The 22,226-nt window shown below is 37.8% G+C and overlaps 1 protein-coding gene across 2 annotated transcripts; it reads right to left on the bottom strand.

The window, feature by feature from the left end:
• Window positions 1-430: 430 nt before the first annotated feature.
• LOC122281492 (protein FLX-like 3) lies at window positions 431-20,480 on the bottom strand. 2 transcript variants are annotated; one of them, XR_006230241.1, is made up of 7 exons: window positions 20,326-20,480; window positions 19,092-19,644; window positions 18,840-18,982; window positions 6,164-6,243; window positions 5,875-6,045; window positions 1,239-1,487; window positions 431-1,099 (listed from the first exon to the last, which is right to left on the bottom strand). XR_006230241.1 is itself a non-coding variant. In XM_043093011.1 (5 exons), exons 2-5 carry the CDS (start codon window positions 19,631-19,633, stop codon window positions 5,962-5,964), a joined length of 849 nt encoding a protein of 282 aa, XP_042948945.1. In that variant the 5' UTR covers window positions 19,634-19,644; window positions 20,326-20,480; the 3' UTR covers window positions 5,694-5,961. The 2 variants fall into 2 exon arrangements, 1 of the variants encoding a protein (XP_042948945.1); XM_043093011.1 differs by lacking the exons at window positions 431-1,099; window positions 1,239-1,487 and having other exon boundaries at window positions 5,694-6,045.
• Window positions 20,481-22,226: the final 1,746 nt, after the last annotated feature.

Here is a 22,226-nt window from a genome sequence, read left to right as displayed (position 1 = left end):
CTTAGGCCACACTAAGAGAGAAGGATCTGTGCCCCTCAATGCATTTAATTCAGTAGGCCTAAAAACAGAGAAACCCCACTTGTTAAAGTCAAAAACTCTTGGAAACAATGGACAGAACATATAAAAAAGATCTTTAAAATTAATTCAAACCAATTGGACATTTCCTTCTAAGTGTTTTGATCAGCTGATCATTTCTTCAACGAAACCAAATGCATTACTGCAGCCACCCCAGACGCTAACTGTTTTTCTGGGTTGGGTTTCATTTGTATTTTCGGCTTTCTCCCTTTTTTTTATATATATATCGGATTCTCCCAAAGGTACCCAACCCCGGGTACCTGTAGCAAAACTGATATATATTATCATCATCATCATTTGCCAAAAATATAAAAGAGATTGAGGTAACTTCCATACCTTCACTTTCTACACCGCATTCTACTAAAACATTTTGTATTCCTTTCCAAAAATATGAACAATTTTCTCCAATTAATCTTTTGAGCAACTTGAGTATCACTTACAACAAAAAATCTAACAAATTTAAAAAAATTGCTTGTTATTGGACTCGATACATTGCGCCATGTTTCGACCTGGATTAATCAAAAATCAAATAAATTGAAATGGAGCATGAAGGTACATGTATTCTTTTATTTATTCCTAACTCTGTATGACGTATTCATTTTAAGGAGTGCTCCAATTCAAATCAATTCAAATAGATCATGAAAAAAGTAATGAATTATTTTTCCCTCGCGGGGTAACCACTGAAGCCTATCTCTTTCCTTCCAAACAAGCCCATCAACTAAACCTTCCCAATACCTCCGCCCAGCCGAATATTTAAAATAAAAACTAAGCCCAACAGATGCAGCCCTGCCAAAGATGTCTTTGTGACCTTTAGTTCTTGCGATTCTGGCATGACCGACCGGTCACAAAAGTTATCCATTATCCAGCCAGCTCTTGCAAAATTGCATTACACAACTTCAGAACCGTAAGAAATACCCATGTCTACAACCAACTCCAGCATCACATTGGCATCAGAAATCAAATACCTTCCACAAATATTTGACATGTTCTTGCCGAGGAGTTTTCACTCAGTGGCATTGAAATCCTGCAATGAACCGGAAGGATTGGCAATCATGCACATTGCAGATGGATACTGGCTAGGGTAGGGGAAAAAATGAGATAGTAGTAGACAAGGGGCATTAAAGGAAGCAGGTCTATTGGGGTTATAAGAGAAGTCATTAAACCTCCATGAAAGAAAACTTCCAGGAACAGTGAATTGCTGCTGCAACGGTAGTGTGGTTAGAAGAAACCCGCTTCTTGCAAAAAGTGCTTCCAGCGCCTTGCCGCAACAAGGGGCAAGTAGACATGAAAAGTGCTTTTGACCCTCCAACCACAACGCTAACCACACACTCAAAAACCATTTAGCCAGCATTGTAGATGTTTATCTAAATCATCCTTTCTCTTCCTCTACCTTCTGCGGAAGTCACTTCTATCTGCAGCACACAATATGAGTAAATCAGTTAAAACCCGCTAATTTACAATATCAACATACACACATGCATCAATAAAAAGGTACAACAGTATGTATGCAATGTTGGTATTAATCAAATGACCATATTTCTTAATTAACGTATTAAGTGGTTTTAGAAGTATAAAGCAAAAAATAAGCAGCCAACTTGGCGGCACCAAACATGCACACAACACCCTGTGCTTCCATACCCACAATAACATTTACAGCTTATATTTATCCTGAATTATCCTAGTCATATCAGTAGCAGACCATAATCCATGCAAAGAGCCCCAGGGACCCATCAATAATTCCCAAAGGCCAGAATCCAACATTTTCTAACTCAATGCTAACCCTGGAATATCTGACCAAAATTACTTCGATCATCACGGTGAGGCAAACGCATAGTGACCATATGAAACCATTTCCCACTTAATTTATCCTTTATATCAAAGCATTTCTCTCTTCAAGTCCATATTACACGGATTACACCATGAAAAAAATAACCATGAAGCAACAAATCACCGTCTAACACCAAACAAAAAGAAGCTAGATGAGAAGCTAGATAAGAATAGTTCATCTGCCTAATGGATCCAAGTAAAAAAGTGGGCACATATATTCAAAAGGCACTTTCTCTAACCAATATTAAAGGTCCAAGTGCAGAATGTGAACTGTACCACATAAAGCTATCGATCTTGATGTCCTGTTTATAATTTTATCCATGATTGTACTAGGCTCATACATCAGATTAAAAATCAAACAATACAGAGCCACCAGAAAATAACTTGCAGAGAAGGTTTTCTGCTCTACAGTAGCCATTCATCTCTGACCGAATATAAGATCAACTTGAAGTTGTTCAACAGACATCCACCCATTTCAGTAAACTCCCAACAGAAACATCTCTCTCCAATTATAGGACCTAACCACTGTGAAACATAGCCCATTATATAAACCATTAAAATGATCCATGTGCTCCATCTTAACCTCATAAACTACAAATTGGGCATACTCATCTGGACGAGAGCTTCACAGGCAAGACCATGGATTCCGTTTGTCACTCAATATACTGAAAATTTCTCCTTCAAGCAGAAACTATTTTTCCAACTTCCAAAAAGAACCCAGGTGAAAAACAAGCCCTTTGAAAGAAAGGACCATTTCATATATCCACATATCTGAGAATCCATTAAATTATGCAACCCAGGAACATATCTAATAATTCTTAGGAACCGACTTTTAAGCTGTTATCCTACATTGCTGCTTCTCATTACATTAAGTAATAATTCAGCAAAAACTGATACACTCATATTATAAGTTCTGTGGCACGGTTCAACAGCAGCTAACCATGCAGGTGTCTTCACAGGTCCCTAATGAAGCTAATTACCATATCGGCCCAAAATAGCAAACTCAGGAGCAAGCCATATCATCCAATGAAATGGGTTGGTAAATCTCATTAGAAGGTTGATCCTACTATGTGTGAAGTGTAAATGGGCATATAATAGTAATAAAATCTAAGATGTTATGCTAAACATAGACCACAACAATGAAAACAAACGAGAGCCTACTTTGAAAGTATAGTTCTATATTAAACATACAAACCTGAATCTTAGGATATCATGGGGATCCACAGCCAGTATTTAATATCAGTACACAGTCTAACAACAAATAAGAAATTCCAGACCCATGCAACTATTAAAAGGGGGCGAAATACTTGCCTATGGAGATCAAATCAGCACGACCTCTCGTCGCATGGCATTGCCACCATAACTTCTTCAGATATTCAGTAAGCCTTCACTTGGCTTAACGGTTGAGGTGCACCACTTCCAAACCAGCTGACAGTGGTTCAAGTCTCAACAGCCACATCTCTTGAATATTATTTCATATAAAAGCTTCTTCAGATATTCCAGGTAATTTCAATGGTTGGAGCAACTTCTTCCTTACAGAAGTGGCAGATTTTTTGTTTGGTGTCCAAAGAGTTTACAGGGTAGTAACCCAAGTAAAGAAAGAGAACATCATGAGAATAGCTCACCTGCATAACTCTTCAATTTCCACACGTTTACTTAGCGAATAAACCGTGCTAGAACAACACCTGTGAGAAGGCTGTCCAAAAAAAATGGAACTTCTTGCCTGTGGGTATGACACATTCGTATCTCCATCATGCCTCCTACTTCCTCTATCATCCAGATCCAAATGATCCTTCTTTGAGATGAAAGAAACAAACTTTATAATCCACTTCCAATAAACTAGCCCAAATGAGGAGCATAGAGTCTCCATTTCCTCTCCATTAGAGCAACAATCCCCATTCCTCACTTTCAAACTAAAATTTACCAGGTATCATAAGCGTTAAGCTTCACTCATTTGGAACCATCTAAAATCTAACTCCACTATCTATACTGTCGGGAGTAGAGAAGGGGTAAAACACATGTAGATCAATATCTTCTCACCCAAAACAACTTTAATCAAATAATGGAACTTAAAACTGCAGAGAGAATAACCCTTTGATGCTCTCTCAATTTATGATAACACCCAACCTGATTATATGGCATAATAAGAGAAGTAAGATTTAAAACTCGGGCATTCCTTGTTCTTGTCTGGGCACTTGGAGAGTTAGACATGGCATGCTAGCCTACAAAGTCTGGCTTTTCTCCAATATGGACCCATTTTAAGTATATTTTTGAGAAGCCAGCGGTATCAGGAAGGATTGCTCAGTGGCAGCTGTTGTTCTCAGACTCCAACATCGCTTGTCACAAAAATTCATCAAGGCTAAAGCCCCTCCTGCATTCTTAAAAACTCCGCCTTCTTCCAATGAATGCTTTTCATGGCTAGTGCTTTCTTGTTGATATGTCCATAAAAAGCGAACCACACTTTGATACACTCAATTATGGTGACAGCACAATGCTATACAAATAAATTTTTTTTCATAAATCAATCGATCTTATTAATAGCCCAGAGGGGGTGCAACTCATGTACACAAGAAGTATATAAGAGAACACACCCAACACAACAGAATAGGAAAAGAACAAAAGTCCATTTAGGACTAATGAAAGAAAGGGACAAAAACAGGAATCCAGCGTTACATCAATGAATTCCCAAGAATATTTCCCCTTCAGATGAGCCAATGTCCTGAACCCACTGTCTATGTCAACTTAAAAATATGGCCATAGCTCAGAATTTAGTTGCAAGGCATAATTACTTTTCATCAATCCTGTAATCTAAACAAATAATAGATGCTTGGTGTACCTATATGCAAAACCACAAGATCCACCGCAACAACATACTTATGATACTCCAACAAAGCCACAAATTTCACCCAAGGAACATGATTTCACAAAACCTATGAGAAATGACACCTGGTCACCAAGTCTACCAATAACAGAACTACAAAAGCCTGCAAATCTCCAAAACAAGATATTATCCTAGCAACCCACCTAAAAGAATGTCCATGGTCTTGTTAAAAATTTAGTTATAAAAACCGTGCTGAACAATACACATTTCAACCTCAAATATTTCTGTTCTTGATTTTAATTTCATATTGTGTAGTCCCTGCAACACATTCTTGAAATGCATTCTTGAAAAGGCAGTTATTAATGGGTAGCCACAATCAGCACTCCCAGTGCAAAACGTGTTTCAAATCATCTGATCCCACAGTGATAAGATTAGCTTATCATATTCCGCGATGAAATTTTCACCCTAGATCTACAATCTAAACATGAATAACTCTTGATCCTCTTTGGCAAAAAGTTCCACCCATAACAATATAATGGCACTCTACAACCAATTTCCGGAAAGCATTTTAACACCCTCAATATCAAACTTTCAAATGGGGAAAAAAGACCAAATAACCAAATACCAAATTGTAAGTTGATAACACTTCAAGTGCATTACATCCATAATGCACGAAAGCACCGTAATTCATATTAAAACTTGAAAACAAAGCCTCATCTGTAGAAGTAGACCACATTATCTCAGTAAGGCAGGATGAATTTTCCCTGTCGATTCCATAGAATATATATATATATACTTCAGACTCTAGAGGGGCCAGAACTCAGCAAAGGATGGGATTCATATCATCAAATAAAGCTGAGATTTCGAAAGTTGTGTGGATGATACACTAACACACTATTCCAGAATAGTCAGCTTGTAGCCAACAAGAAAGACAAGTGTAATCAAGATGAAGTGCCCAGAAAAAAGAGAATAAAGCGCAGAAGTAATAATGGTAATATAACAAAATTTTAGCGAATGATAGAGCCAAATATTCCAACATACTATGCTCCAAAGAAACAGTAAAATCGTTTAGATGCTAATTTAGGATGAATACACAATGTATCCAGATAAATTACTATTGATATGACATGCAGATGTAGATGGAAACTAACACTTCTCTCGCCCATTTATATTGAAATAACGGACATCAAAAGGAACAGGAAAGCCATTGCTCCATTCAAACAGTCATCACCCAGATCTTAACGACGAGTCGTGCGAGGCTTCTCAGCTCCTCCCAATGAAGCTGGACCCGGACCATACCGAGGACCTTTGTCAGCAGCACCCTAAGAAAAAAAAATAGATGACATAATAAAACCAAAGATAGAAACCTAGGACTCTAACATGGCAAAAAATAATCTCAAAATGCCAATAAAGAAATTTCCATCATATGAGGATGCTTACCAGATGAACACCATATCCATCTCCATAAGAAGCAGGAAAGACGCTTTCTGAGCTGCTGAATTTCATCCCATATGCTCCACCTGCAGAGACCATAAATAATTTAAAATAGTAGAAGCAAAGTGTAACACAACAATGAAACTCCAAATATGCAAAGACATAATGTGCTTGCTCTTCTAGTTTGTTATAAATGACTTTCTTGTACACATTTCGTTGCACTTGGATTGCATCTTTTCGCCTTTTAATAAAATTCTTAATATTTACGAATAAAAAGTTTTATTAACAAGTAAATAGGCATAGCCCAAGTACACAAGAAGTATACAAGAGAAAACACCTAAATACAAGCTAGGAACTAGAAAAGGCTAAAAGCAAATCATGAAGATTATCTCCATTCAATACAAGAGACTTAGCCCAAATAAACAAAGCACTAAAGAAAAACTCTCTAAGTTCTCCCATTGAGCATTCTCTATCTTCAAAGCACTGCCCATTCCTTAAAAGTTTTTTATAATGCATGACAGCTGTTATAATGTTTATAAATACTAAACAAGCAAGGAAACAATTAAAAGGCCCTTTGGTCTCGGGAGGAAAAATATTTTTTTTATATAAATAAACAATTTTATTGAATAAATAGGCATAGCCCAAGTACTCAGGAGGTAAAAGATTTTAAACAACAATTTCCCCAACCATTACTCCCAATTAGTAGTGAGACACTCTTGAGCTGCTAAAGAACCAAAGTTAGCATGAGTAAACAGACACGAAACTGGTCATAATATCTTTCTCTGTGCATCTGCACGGGGGAGACAGGGACCATGCCAACCACTGATAGGTCCATTTTATATGGAATCTCATGTTCCATAGATAGGACAAGAATTTCCATCTAGTCAGAAACTAATAGCAGGCGGTAGAAGAAGAAAATTATCTTGGAACTTGGGAAGTCATAGAGATTGTGTAACACAACCCAGAATATATGAAGAGAACCCCAACCTATGAGAATTATTAGCCTCTTTCCTATCCATGATAGGAAACAGGCGAATAATTTTCCTCTGGCAGAACCTATCCACTGCAAGCAGTAACGTGTAAGCCCCGCCTCTCCCAATTGTTTTCCTCATCAAAGAAACTTCAATATTCTCATACCTCTTTTTTCTTGGCAATAAATGTGATTATAAATGGAAGTTTATAGGACACAAGTGTATCCTTTTCTCCTCATGTTACTTTATACAGATTATCCAAGGTCAACAATTAGAGACCAAAGTCCCTTCAAAATAAATGTAGAATGTATTCATACATTCATGCATGCATAGTTCTTAGGTTGCTGGATGAGAATGAAACTCCAATAGGAACATATGTATGTATTTCAATTAACACCACACCAAGATGGTTTGTAAGGGTGCAACAAGAAATATGAAATAACAAGGAAGACGCCAGAGGCTAAGATGATTAAAACACAATCGAATACGTTATCACTGGTAGAGTGGAAAAAATAGAGAGCTTTGTAAAGACATGTGGCCAACCCCAATACACCTGACTTTTTTTCTTTCATACTTTTGTTTTTCTTGTCAACTGTGACAATTCTAAGTAATTTTCTGACTCCCACAACAACACAAAAATTGATAACTGATACTCTCCATAATGTTGACATGTCAAATCAAAGGAACTCTAGAGACAACAGTCAGCTTATAACTATAGGTGCAAAATATTAATTTCAAAGTGGGGACCGGGAATAATATTTTCTCTTGCCGTGATGTTTCGTGTGATAATTCTCCCCTTAAATTACCATTCCCTAGCCTTTTAGGGTTGCTAAAAATAAAGGGGCTGCTGTGGCTGATTCATACTTGTTTTCTAATAATATGCTGTATTGGAATGTGGAATTTTCTAGAGATTTACAGGACTGGGAAGTGAGTGAAGCTGCTGATTTTTATGTAAAACTTTATAATTCGAAGATTGATCTGATCAGGGAGGATAGGATGCTGTGGGTTAATGATAATAAGTCCAGATTCTCTGTGAATTCCTATTATAAGGTTTTAAATAGTCATGGTAATAAAACGTACCCCTGGAAATGCATTTGGAAAGCTAAAGTGCCCAGTAAAGTAGCATTTTTCTGCTGGTTGGTGTCACTGGAGAAAGTTTTAACAACTGATTATTTGAGGAAAAGGGGTTTATATGTGATGGATTGGTGCTTCATGTGTAAAAAAGATGGTGAATCTGTTAACTACCTGTTTCTTCATTGCGAAATGGTGACTGTTTTGTGGAATGAGCTATTCGCAAGGGTAGGCATTGCTTGGGTCATACGCTATGCAGTGGTGTAAGGAGTTAGTTATTGATTCAAAATGCTTCACGCTGGTAAAGGAGGGGGGCAGGGTGGTTATCACAGAAAAATCTTGGAGGATGGTGGCAAAGATAGCTCTGGGCCCAGCAACGGTGCAGTGGCTGGCAAAGGCCATGGAGGTCTGTTCAAAGGAAGATCAAAAGGAATTCTATACCTCAAAAAGGGAAGGCAGCAGTAGTTTCATTGCTCAAAGGTGTTCAAATTCGAGAGGTAGGTACCTAGCAGTGGTAGAATATGGAGTGGGTGGGAGGAGGAACTTCATTTTCATACCTAAGGAAGAAGGAAATGGGTGGAACAAGATGGGGGAGGCGCTGTGGGATCTCTTCGATAAAAAGAGAAATGTGCACAATGAGGAAACTAGGAAGAAGACGATGGTCAAGCAATGGCTGGTGCAGTCACAGCCTTTGTCCTACAAGGAGGCTCTGATGGTGGAGCAACCGCAGGGTCAGAGAACTGAGAAGGAAGATATGCTCGTACAAAAAGGTATGGCATGGGGTCAGGAGCCTGACAGAGAGACGTGCCTAGTTTTGTGTCAGAGTTGTAACAGACAACTAGAGGGAGTCACTGACGGGGAGACGTTGACATTGCTATGGGAGGCAAAATCGCAGATAGAAGATATGCATAAGAAAATCGAACTATTATTAAAGAAGGAAATGGGACAGGCCTATAATGGGCTTGAGTTGGGCCAGGTAGGGAAAGAGGGTTTCACGAGGCCTCAAATTTTTGACAAAAAGGGGCCTGCAGGTAAAGGCCTTACCAGGGAGCCTAGCCTCAGCTCACGGGCCGGTAATACAAAAGAAATGGAGGATCCGAAACACGAGATCCGACCCATCTACCTCGGCAACACAATTGACAACGACGACCCATGCTCAGACCGAACAGAGAACGACGGCAAAAATCATGCCGGCAACGCAGACATCGCCAGCAACGAGAGTAGAACAGATTTTGCCGTATTGTGTGGAGGAAAAAGAGGAAATACAGCCCCCGGTGGTTCTTTTTCCAGAGTTTTACGCACAGACTAAACCGATAAGTACGACGGGGGAGTTTTTTCCTCAAACGGAGATACAAGGCTCAGAGGGTGAACACTTAGAGCTTTTTCAGAACACGAAATCGAACAGAATAAGGGGAATATGGAGGAAAATGAAGAAAACCAGTTCCCGAGAGCTTTTCTATTTGCGGGTGGTGGACAGAACATTTCGGATGTCATAAGGGAGGCTTCTGCTTCTCATTACAATGATTTAACAATGGTCCCTAACTCTCAAGAGTTAAACCAGACGATGACCTTAAGGGAGGAACTTGTGGTTCCATCGGAAACCATCTCAGATGGAGTGGAGATACATAATACTTTGGTGGAATGGGAAGGTCATATTCAGTGTGAAGGGCAGGGGGACAAGAGCCCGTTTCCTTTAGATTGTCTTCTACCAAATGAGTGTGAGATGTCGGATTGGGTTTTCAACAAGGTTAAAGACATTCAAAAGATAGTGGGCATGGAGTGTGTGGGCTATGAAGAACAGTTTTTGGCTCTTCTCACGGCCATTGAGGTGGGACACTCACGTTCTAAGAATAAAGGAGCCAAGAAATGTAGGCAGCTTAAGAGATTGGACTGGTCTTCGAAAGAGGGTAGTGCTAGTAGGGATAGGGTCAAAGGGAAGGGTACTTTTGTTTCTTTATGAAGCCAAAAATAGTGTCGTGGAATGTTCGGGGGCTAAATGAGTATAATAAGCGTTCTCGCATAAAAAACTTGTTACGGGAATGGCGGGCGGATATTGTATGTTTACAAGAGACCAAATTGAAATTGGTAACCCAAAAAATAGTAAGAAGTGTATGGCATTGCCCATATGTAGATTGGGTCTATTTGGCTTCAAACGGGGCTTCAGGGGGTATTCTTGTGATGTGGGACAAAAGGGTGATGATGAAGAGGGAGGAGTTCATAGGGGAATATACGGTGGCCGTTTCTCTTAAGATGGTGGAAGATAACTTTTTGTGGGCTTTTGCAGGAATATATGGACCGAATGTTGACAACATTAGACATCAACTCTGGGAAGAAATTGCGAGGGTACACAGCTGGTGGGATCTCCCGTGGTGTATAGGAGGGGACTTTAACATCACAAGGTTCCCTAGTGAAAGATCAGGTGATAGTCGTACACGCCCAGCTATGACGGAGTTCTCCGACTGCATCTTTGAGTTGAACCTGGTGGATCTACCACTTATAGGTGGCCCTTTTACTTGGTCCAATAATCAGACGTGGTCGAGGTTGGATAGATTCTTAATATCACCAGAGTGGGAATGTCAGTATCCAGATGTTTGCCAGAGGAGATTGCCACGTCTATGCTCAGATCACTTTCCAATTTTACTGGATGGCGGAGGCATTCAAAGTGGGCGTCGTTACTTCAAGTTCGAAAACATGTGGCTTAAAAGCGAGGGTTTTGTGGATAAGGTTAGGAGTTGGTGGTCCTCTTATCAGTTTAATGGTACTCCATCTCATATACTTGCAGGCAAATTAAAGGCTTTAAATGAGGACTTAAAGCTATGGAATTCCCAATCTTTTGGGGATTTAGGGGAGCAAAAGAAAGATATGATGGGAGAGTTACAGTTTCTTGAAAGCATCAACGAAGGCAGATCTCTCTCCGTAGAGGAAAGAACAAGAAAGGCAAAATTGACTTAAGAGTTAGAAAGGGTATTATCTTTTGAAGAAATATCTTGGCGACAGAAATCAAGAGCTTTGTGGCTGAAAGAAGGGGATAAAAGTACAAAATTCTTCCATAGAGTGGCAAATTCGCATAGGAGGAATAATACCATTGAGATGCTGAGTATCAATGGTAGAGAGTGTACGGAGGCCCCTGTGATACGGGAACATGTGCTAAATTTTTTCGAACAACTATTTACAGCAAGAGAGGGATGGAGGCCAAAAGTGGATGGACTTGTATTTGATTCCATTGAGCCACAGATTGCGGCAAGATTGGAAAGAGCGTTCGAGGAAGAGGAGATATATGAAGTGATCAGACGAATGGGGAAAGACAAAGCGCCAGAACCAGACGGTTTTTCGATGGGGTTCTTCCACACTTGTTGGGAGGTGATAAAAGAGGATTTGCTGAATGTCTTCTAGGAATTATTCTCGTCAAGGAAATTTCAGAAAAGTTTGAACACGACTTTTATTGCATTAATTCCGAAGAAGACCGAGGCTGTAGAAGTGAAGGATTTTAGGCCCGTTAGCCTCATTAACGGGGTCTATAAAATTATTTCAAAGATTCTAGCAAACAGGTTGGGGGAGGCCATTGGAAAGATAATCTCAAAGCCACAAAATGCCTTTGTTAGGGGTCGTCAGATTCTGGACTCGGTATTAATAGCCAATGAATGTTTGGATAGTAGATTAAAATCCAGTATGGCAGGGATTATTTGTAAATTAGACATGGAAAAGGCATATGACCATGTAAATTGGGACTTTCTTATATATCTCTTGAGGAGGTGTGGTTTTGGGGAAAAATGGTGTAGATGGATTAGATGGTGCATCTCAACAGCAAGATTTTCAATTCTGATTAATGGCAGTCCAGAAGGCTTTTTTAACAGCTCGAGAGGTTTAAGACAAGGGGATTCATTGTCCCCTCTTCTCTTTGTTATCATAATGGAGGCCCTGAGTCGAATGATAATGACTCTAGTTAATAATGGTTTGCTGGCTGGTTTTTCCGTGGGTGATCTGCATAGGGGCCTTATCTCGATATCTCATTTACTTTTTGCTGATGACACGCTGATTTTCTGTGAGGCTGAACAAGAACAACTTAGGACTCTGAAAGCGCTACTGTTATGCCTTGAAGCAACATCAGGTTTGAGAGTAAATTTTGATAAATCAGAATTAGTTCCAATTGGGAATGTTAGTAGATCTCGACAGTTGGCTAACACATTGGGGTGTAAGGTCACCGCTCTTCCTATGACTTATCTGGGTTTACCTTTGGGGGCGACTTCACGAGCCATAGCTATCTAGGATACAGTTATTGAGAAAATAGAAAGAAAATTGGCTAGATGGAAGAGACTGTACTTGTCTAAGGGAGCCCGAGTGACCTTGATAAAGAGTACTCTTTCTAACTTACCCACTTATTTTCTGTCTCTTTTTGCAATTCCAGCTTCTGTGGCAACACGGATTGAAAAATTGTACCGTGATTTTCTTTGGAGTGGTTTAGGGGATGAATTCAAGTTTCATCTAATCAACTGGGATACGGTTTGCAAACCAATTTCTTCAGGAGGGTTGGGGATAAAGAATCTGAGAATTTTCAATCGGGCTCTCCTAGGGAAATGGTTTTGGAGATATAATATGGAGCTGGAAGCACTATGAAAAGTAGTAGTTCATAGTAAATATGGCAGCCTTTGGGGGGGATGGTGTACTAGAGAGGGGAATGGATCGTATGGAGTAGGGGTGTACAGAAAACCGATAAACCGCCCCAAACCGACCTCAGCACGCCGGAACCGGCCAGGAACCGGCCAAGAACCGGTCGGCGGTCGAGGGAAATTATCATGAACCGGCATCAGTCGGTTCGGCGTGCGGTTCAGGTCTAAATAAACCGATAAGCCGACCGACCGTTTCAGTTATATTTTTTTTCATTTTTATACATATAAAAACGACGTCGTTTCACTTAAATAATTGAAACGGCATCGTTTTCTGACTTCTTAAATGATTACGTTTAAATATAAACGGCGCCGTTTGGCTTACCGTTTGGCTTAAGCCAAACGGCGCCGTTTGGTATTAGGGTAAAATACCCCCCCTTCCCCTTCGAGTTTCCATTTCCTTCCGTGCCCTAAGCCCTTCCCAGTTTCTGAAAACAGAAACTATCTTCCCACGGCTGCCGATCGCTTCTCGGCTTCTCCCATTCTCCCAGCGTCTGGCCCTCTCCTGGTCACTGCTCAGCTCCCTGCGTCTGGCCTCCTCTCGGTTTCCCAGCCTCTGCTCGACGGCGCGACGCACCTTCCGGCTTCCTCTATCGGTGTAAGTTACTAAGTAATGTAAGTTTCTTTTTTTTTTTTGATAGGATCTTGCTATTTACATTTTACTAAGTTGGAATGTTGGATTAATGTTTAGATTAATGTTTATTTTTAGTGTTTATTTTGCATCGGACAATCGGACATATATATATATATATATTTTTAGTGTATTTTGTTTAGTATCTTTAGTATTAATCTTTAGTGTATTTTTAGTATATATATATATATTATTTTTAGTGTATTTATCAAAAATATATATATATTTTTAGTGTTCCAACTTTTGTTGGTTCTTGAAGATCAGTGTTTATTTTTTTAGATTAATGTTTATTTTTAGTGTTTATTTTGCATCGGACATTAATATATATTTTTAGTGTTTCAAATTTTGTTCAATCTCGAAGATCAATTAGTGTGCCTAACTGCCTCGGACATGCTAGGATCTTGTTGTTTCTTGAGTAAAGCAGCATAGTAATTAGTATTTAAGCCACTAAGCCTTGACATAGAATCCATCACTGACTAATTATCTATAGTACTCATGGAATATTAACCAATAAATATGGAAAGCTACTGATTATAATTAAGATTGCATTTGGAGGGCTAGCTCATGATAATTATAACCCTTTTCTTTGCTAAATCCGATTAAGAAATAAAGGAGTAATGATATACTCCCAATATTATTTTTTGATGATTTCTAGAAATAAGATTGTTATAACAACATTATGTATTATCATTAACTTTTACTATTTTCTTAAAAAAGTAAAAATTAATTTAAGGGTTATGTTAGAATATATATCTATATAAATTAAGTTGTCTATAAGATGAGCACAAGTTTGAAAGAAAACGATTAAGTGCAACTTCATAACTAATCCTAGATGGTAAGTCTTGAAGTTTAAATATTGTTTATCGTTCTATTATTCTAGAGTGTGCTATATGATGCAGATCAAGAGAACTAAATAATTAGTTTCTCTCAGTTATCTCTAATTGCATGAACCTGAATATATTATTTTGTTGGTGCCATGAATGATATATATGTTTCTTAATTAATTTTGAAATTAATGTTTCATATGTTAGATGGATTCCTCATCAACTCCAATTGATCTTGATAATGATGAACAAACCGTAAATTTGGGAGAGACCCAAACACCAAAACCTTCAAGTGCTCCTAGTAGTACTTGTCCACTTCCTAGGAAACGGAAAGGGAAGGACCCGTCAGTTGTTTGGTATCATTTTACTAAAGTTGAGGGTTATCACGTAGATGATCCGAAGGCTAAGTGTAACTATTGTGGCAAGATTTATGCTTTCCACTCAAAGAGAAATGGGACTTCAACTATGCAAAACCACTTATCTGCATGTCCAAGAAATCCTCATAAACGCGGGCCTCTAGATAGATATCAACAAACATTGGCGGGTGAGGAAGTTGGAGAGAGTGATAGTAGCGTGGTAAGAAATCTTGTAACCCACAAATATAGTGAAGATGCAGTGAGGTTGGCCATTGCGGAAATGGTAATTATTGATGAATTGCCATTTAGAATTGTTGAAGGACAAGGATTTAAGAAGTTGGTTTGGTTACTTGAACCAAAATTTAAAGTGTCATGCTGTGTTACAGTTGCAAGAGACTGTATGAAATTGTTTACATCTGAAAAGGCCAAGCTTAGAAAGTTGTTTAAAGACGGGGAGATGAGAGTTTCATTGACTACTGATACATGGACATCGATACAAAATTTGAATTATATGTGCCTAACTGTCCATTTCATTGATAATGATTGGAAGTTGAAGAAAAAAATCATTAATTTTTGTTTGATCCCTAATCATCGAGGGGATACAATTGGAAAATATATTGAATCGTGCCTCCTTGATTGGGGCATTGATAAGATATTTACTGTGACTGTTGATAATGCTAGCTCAAATGATACTGCAATTTCTTACTTGAAGCATTTTTTGACGGGGAATGTGTTGGGTGGTAAGTACATGCACTTGAGATGTTGTGCTCACATTTTAAATCTTGTCGTGAATGAGGGTTTGAAGGAGTGTAATGACGCCATCACAATGGTTAGAAATGCAGTTAGATATGTGCGCTCCTCTCCTGCTAGATTAAACAAGTTTAAGAAGTGTGCAGAAAAAGAAAAAATTGATTGTAAAAAATTGTTGTGTCTTGATGTGCAAACCCGATGGAATTCAACTTTCATGATGTTGGATGCGGCTGAGAAATTTGAAAAGGCTTTTAGGCGGATGGAGAGTGAGGATTACAATTTTCTATCTTATTTTAATGAGGGACACATGGGGCCTCCTAGAGCTGATGAGTGGGAGACAGTGCGGGTTTTTGTGAAATTTTTGAAGATGTTCTATGATGTCACTTGTCGCTTTTCTGGGTCCCTTCATGTCACGGCAAATACAAGTTTTGTGGAGATTTGCATGCTCCAAAAAGAATTGGTTAGGCTGAGTCAGAGTTCTAATAGTTGTTTGATGAACATGACCATAAGCATGAGAACGAAATATGATAAGTATTGGGGTTTATTGGATAAGCTGAACTTGTTGTTGTTGGTTGCCGTTGTGCTTGATCCTCGAAATAAGTTAGGCCTTCTCACCCGCAACTTGAGAAAAATTTATGATGAGACTCGAGGATTACATTTGGTGTCTAGTGTGAGGCAGTTACTATTCGACTAATACGATGAGTATAATGCTACATTTGGTTCTACTTCGAGTAGTCAAGAACATGTGCCCGCTTCGACATCTATACCCTCAGTAGAAAGTGAAGAAGAGTCACAATTGTATATGGATTGGTATGAGCCAGATAACGAGATTGAATCAGCTGCTAAAACAGAGGTGGATCGATATTTATCAGATGGTTGTGAGGCACTCAGTTCATCTTTTGATTTGTTGATCTGGTGGAGACAGAATGAGGTTAATTATCCTATACTTGCAAGGATTGCACGAGATTTGTTAGTCATGTCTGTTTCCACTGTTGCTTCAGAGTCAGCATTTAGTACAGGAGGGCGTGTACTTGATCAGTTTCGGAGTTCATTGGCTCCGAAAACAGTTGAGGCACTTATTTGTACTCAAAATTGGTTACGACATCCGTCGGCGCCAATTGATCTTCGAGAGGCCATGGATAATGTGGAGAGTTTTGTAGTGGAATCTGGTAATGTATTCATTCAATATTAATTTATTTTTATAAATTAATTTCATTTATTTATTGATTATCCAAATTTATTAATATTTGATGTTTAATCTTAATTTTTTTTTTCATATTTATATAGAAATAGGAGCACAATCAGGCGTCACAACTATTGAAAATTGAAGACTTTTCGAATATGGAATGAAGAATTAAAGATCCAAGATTTTAATGTTTAATTTGTGTTAGTTGCTTGTTTATTACTTAAAACAATTTGTGTTGGTTTGTATTTGTATTTGTATTAAACATCTACTCATTTAGTGGATACTTTTATTGATTACTTAGTAGTTAGTTATTAACTAACTTATTAGATTTTAAAGTATTATTTAGTAATTACTACTTACTAGTTACTATTATTAGTTTCTAAAACAATATTATTTTTATTGTTTTAAACTAGTAATGAATTTTAAAAATACAAGAAGAAAAATTTAAAATATTGTGAATATTGACTAATAAATTCACTAGATTGAGTAGAAAAATCCCAAACACTTTGAAATGAGCAAAAAAAGCCTTCTGAAAAGGGGCCCAAAAGAGGCCCAAAACATTGGCCCAAACTGGTGAACCGACCGTGAACCGACTGGAATCGGTTCCGGCCGGTTCCAGCCCTTGAACGGTCGGTTCTCGGTCGGCAAAATTAGGAAAAATGGTGGTCGGTTCGGCGGTCGGTTCGGCGCAATACCGAACCGAAGAGGTCGGTTTTCAGGCCTAGTATGGAGTGGGGATTTGGAAGCAAATAAGAAGAGGGTGGAGGATGTTTGCCAATAATACTAAACTTTTGGTGGGGGAGGGCACACGTATAAGTTTTTGGAGGGACATTTGGTGTGGGGAAGAGGCACTGAAGGACACTTTTCCATGTGTATATTTAGTGGCCTGTGATCAAAAAGCTTCGGTCGCGGACCTGTTGGTTCGCTCGGGGGATCAAGTTCACTAGAACATCACTTTTTGTAGAGCAGCACATGATTGGAAAGTAAACAGTTTCACTAATTTTTTCAACCAAGTGTACTCTACGAAGCCGAACGGATTGCATGAAGATAAACTGTGGTGGAAACATATGGGTAAGGGTATTTTCTCGGTTCGCTCTTACTATAAGGCCCTTACAGCTATACCGAATGTTTCGTTTCCATGGAAAAGATTGTGGAGGAATAAAGCACTGCCCAAAACACTTTTCTTCGTTTGGACAGCAGCTCTGGGCAAGATTCTGACTACCGATAATTTGCGGAAGAGGCGGGTAATCATTACTGATTGGTGTTGTATGTGTAAAAAAGATGGTGAGTCAGTGAACCATCTCCAGCTACATTGTGAGATAGCGAGAGCCTTGTGGTGTGAAGTATTCCATCGAGTAGGGTTAAATTGGGTGATGCCGAAGTCAGTACTTGAACTATTAGCCAGTTGGGCGATGCCGGGGGGAGATTTACATGTCAAAGCTATGTGGAAGATGGTACCTATCTGCATTATGTGGTGTATTTGGCAAGAGGGAAATGAACGAACATTTGAAGACAAGGAGAGGACAACTGAGGAGCTTTGTATCTATTTGTTCAGCACTTTATTTCTATGGTCTCTAGCTATAGACTTTAATGGCCTAAATGTACACAAGTTTCTAGTGACTACTATAGCCACCTAGATAGGTTTTACCGCTTGTATACCTTCTTGTGTACTTGAGCTATGCCTATTTATTATTAATACTATCGTTTACTTATAAAAAAAAAAAAAAGGCATTGCTTGGGTGATGCCTTTTCATGTGGTGGATTTCTTGGCTAGTTGGGAAGGTGCTGCAGATTGTGGAGGCAATAAAGCTGAGTGGAGGATGATTCCTTCGTGTTTGTTTTGGTGTTTATGGCTTGAGAGAAACGGGAGGTGCTTCCAAGATTTTGAACGTACTATGGGGGAATTTAGGGATTTTTTTCTTTAGCACTTTAAATTTTTGGGTGAACAATCTAGTGAGGGATATGAATATTTGTAATGCCGTTCTTTAATTTTGTTTTGCTTTAGTTTTTATTTAGGTGTATTCTCTTGTACACTTCTTATGTACTTGGGCCATGCCTATTTACTTGGAATAAAATTTCTTATTACCTATAAAAAACAAAAACTATAGGTGCAAAATGCATATACAATGATATGGATGCCTATAAATAAGTCATAATATGTAATACACTATCACGATAATATTCAAAATCAAGCTTCTTTAAGAAAAGGGTGAAATGGGCAGTTGATACCAGCACCCCACGGCCTGTCAGCATTTGCAAATTCTGCACGTAGCTTCTCAACTTCACGGGCCATGGAAACCAAGTTCTTCTCCATTGTCTGTCTCTGTTCCATCAATTCAATGTTTGCTTTCTTCTCATAATCAAGCGCAGCTCTACAGAACAAAGCTTTCAATTAGTAAACAAACATGAATCTAAAAGTTTTCATGCTACAAAAGGCTTAAGCTAGGAGAAGAAAGCTACATATGGAGTCTCAGTACCGACCTAGCATGCATAAGCTCCTGGTGCATGCCATCCATCTCTGCTCTTAAAAGAGGAATCTGTTGATTATCAGCTTTCAATCTTGAAATGTCCTTTGTGAGGCTCTGAACTTGTGCTGCAAGGTCCTGCCTAAGGTTATTCAGCTTCTGGACTTCTGTGCGAAGTTGTGCGGTCTCATTTTTCAAAGGCTCAGTTGCTCGGAGATCAGCCTCCAGCTTCATGCCCTTCTCCCTAAGGTCCCTACATCGCATTTCTTGTTCTGCACGAATGTCGGAAATAATAAGGTTCATGCGATGAAGCTCCTCCTTGGTAGCGCCAACCTCTCGATGCAGAGCCATACGGTCTTCAACTAGCCTCCTATTGTCGCCTAAGAGCCTCCGAATCTCAGCATGCTGCATTTCAAGCTCTTCCTCCAGCAAAGCAGGATGAGGATGAGGAGGAGGAGGAGGATGCCTAGGAATCGGAGGACCCCGCATGAAAGGTCCTTCAGGATAACCATGCCTATCATTGAAGGCTTCACGGGGGCCACGGTTTCGCCCTGCCATATCAATGTACCCTAAAAACCATCAAAATGTGAAACCATCAACTTCAGATATAATATTGCTATTAATATGTTTTGCAACCAAAAAAAAAAAAAACTGTGAAGCTTAAACGAAAACAATTCTTTAAATATACAGTCATATATGGGCACTCCTAAGAGTTTAATAAATTGTGATCACTGTTAAAATAAATCGCAAAGTTGAAGTTTTACATCATCCGACACTGACTATCGCATGGACAAGCATGCATATCAGATTTCACATAGACAAACATGCCAACCTCTGGAACTCTGATAGTTAGAAACCTAAATAACTATACGGTGTGCACGCACAAATTTACGTAGTACCCACCCATTTAAGCGCCTTTAAACCATGATTACTCATAGAATTCGAATTATTTCATTTCATTGAACTACAGAACGTCATAAAACACGCAATTTTTGCATCAGTAAACATCATAAAACACGAATAAGATAAATTCGATTTCCTTCTCTTTTCCTCCACCATATTCTGAGCAACCAAGCACAGGACTTAAAACAAAATAAAAATAACAAAAAAATCATAAAATAGTGATCATACAAACCCTAACTCACTTAAAATATCTATATGCGCTATTAGCTTCCTAATCAAAGATAAAGAGGTCATAACTTGTCAATCGCAAATTCTAAGTGAACAAGCCAAGGAAAAGAAAAGTAAACCTGTTGAATTTGGTCTCTGGTAAGGGACTGCGATGAGATCTTGGATTCTTGAGCGCCTCGATGATTTTTAACGGGGGGGAAATCGGAGATATTGGAAGGAATCGAATTTGTCAAGCTTGCTTGCATTTGGTGAAGGTAAAAGTGAATATCCTATGCGGCGTCGTTTGGGGCGACAACAGTTGTTTGGCTACAGTTTGAATGTGTTTTTGTCCGGGTTTTATGGCAGCAGTGTTATATTCTTGTTAGGTAAGAGTGTTATTGGATTATACATATATAAAGAATAATTTTAATGAATATAAGATCAATTTAAATTTTAGCTATTTTATTTATATAAATTTTTACATTGAAATAGTTATTTTTTTATTATATAATAATAAAATAATATAAAGTTCATCTATTTTTGTAGTTTTTTTTTAAGCTCGTATGCTTTGTATTTTTTTATTTTTTTTTTTTTGTAATTTTATGCTCATATGCTTTGTAGTAGTTTTTTTTTTTTTTTCGGTCATATGCTTTGAAGTAGAAAGGACTTAGAAATAAGTAATTAAATCTGTGCCCCCAACCCATGAACCCGTGCCCCTCCAAAAAAATAATAAAATAAGCATTTGCATACCAAACAGTAAGTATCAAATTTGTTTTTCTCTTTTTGTTTACTGTAGCTGAAAGTTAAAAAATTTGGTTACAAATGATCCAATGCAAGTGACTTTTCTCTTTAATAGTTAAAAAGTGAGATTATTTTTGGATATAGATAATCAATAACAATACTAATGATTGTCGTGTTTTTAAAAACAAAAAACCTAGTAAATGATGCCTATAATATACCGCTCCATTTGATCAATTATAATTTTTTTTAATTTAATAATTAAAAAAATAATTTTAAATATATTGATATATTTTTTTTATTTTTTTAAAATATTTAAATATAAGAAAATTTTAAAAAACATAACTAGCGATATAAATGAGCGGTGCTCTTTTAAAAATAGATATATGAATTTTGAGGATTACCAAAATAAAATACACATGGCTATAAGCCTATAATGACATGTGTAATGACATGGCTATAATTATTACGTAAATAAGTTGAGTTTAAGTGAATAGTAACGAGAAGTCTTATTCATTTAATTTTTATTTGAATGCTAGATGAGTTCGACCTGATTACTGAGTTTCATCTTATACTCTCAGACAGCTCATTTATTATTTGAGCGTGTTCCAACCTTTTTTAAAGAGTTGTTTTATTTTGAAAAATAAATGTTCTTATAAATTTAAATATTTATATTCAAATTAAGATTTAAGTGTTTTTATGAAAAGGTTGAGAGAGTGGATTTGAGAGGATAGGTAGAAATAGGGGGGAGTTCGGTCCGGTTCGGTTCGGTCCGGGGAGGTTTTGTGGACCGGACCGAACCTATTCGGTCCAGGGTTTTCTCACCCTGGACCGGACCGAACTCCCTCAGGACCGGTTCGGTCCGGTCCTATTCGGTCCGGTCCGGTCCGGTCGGTCCATTCGGTCCAAGGTTGACTTTTTTTTTTTTTTTTTTTATTTTTATTTTTTTTATCTAATGACATTTTTTTTAATACTTATGTAATTATATTGTAATATATTTAATATATATATAGTATACTATTATATATATATATTAGTAATATGCTAATACTATTAGTCTATTAGTAATAATACTATAACTAATAACTATATGTAATAATAACTATACTATAACTAATAACTATATGTAATAATAGTTATAGTGATAACTATATATGTAACTATATGTAATACTAATAACTAATACTATTAGTCTATTAGTACTAATAACTATACTAGTATTAATAACTATACTAGTACTAATACTATAACTAATAACTATATGTAATGATAGTAATACTATATGTAATACTATATTAAATAA

This window comes from Carya illinoinensis, chromosome 1 (assembly GCF_018687715.1).
Source record: "Carya illinoinensis cultivar Pawnee chromosome 1, C.illinoinensisPawnee_v1, whole genome shotgun sequence".
Taxonomy (NCBI): Eukaryota; Viridiplantae; Streptophyta; class Magnoliopsida; order Fagales; family Juglandaceae; genus Carya; species Carya illinoinensis.
Note: the sequence above shows the minus strand (reverse complement) of the source record. Positions and strands in the feature narration are given on the sequence as shown.

Coding starts and splice junctions, on each gene's coding strand:
- LOC122281492 (XM_043093011.1), bottom strand. CDS start 19,633: ATGGCAGGGCGAAACCGTGGCCCCCGTGAAGCCTTCAATGATAGGCAT. Junction 6,244..18,839: donor TGACAGGCCGTGGGGTGCTG/GTATCAACTGCC, acceptor TGGTCTCTGCAG/GTGGAGCATATGGGATGAAA. Junction 6,046..6,163: donor ATGGATATGGTGTTCATCTG/GTAAGCATCCTC, acceptor TTTTTTTCTTAG/GGTGCTGCTGACAAAGGTCC.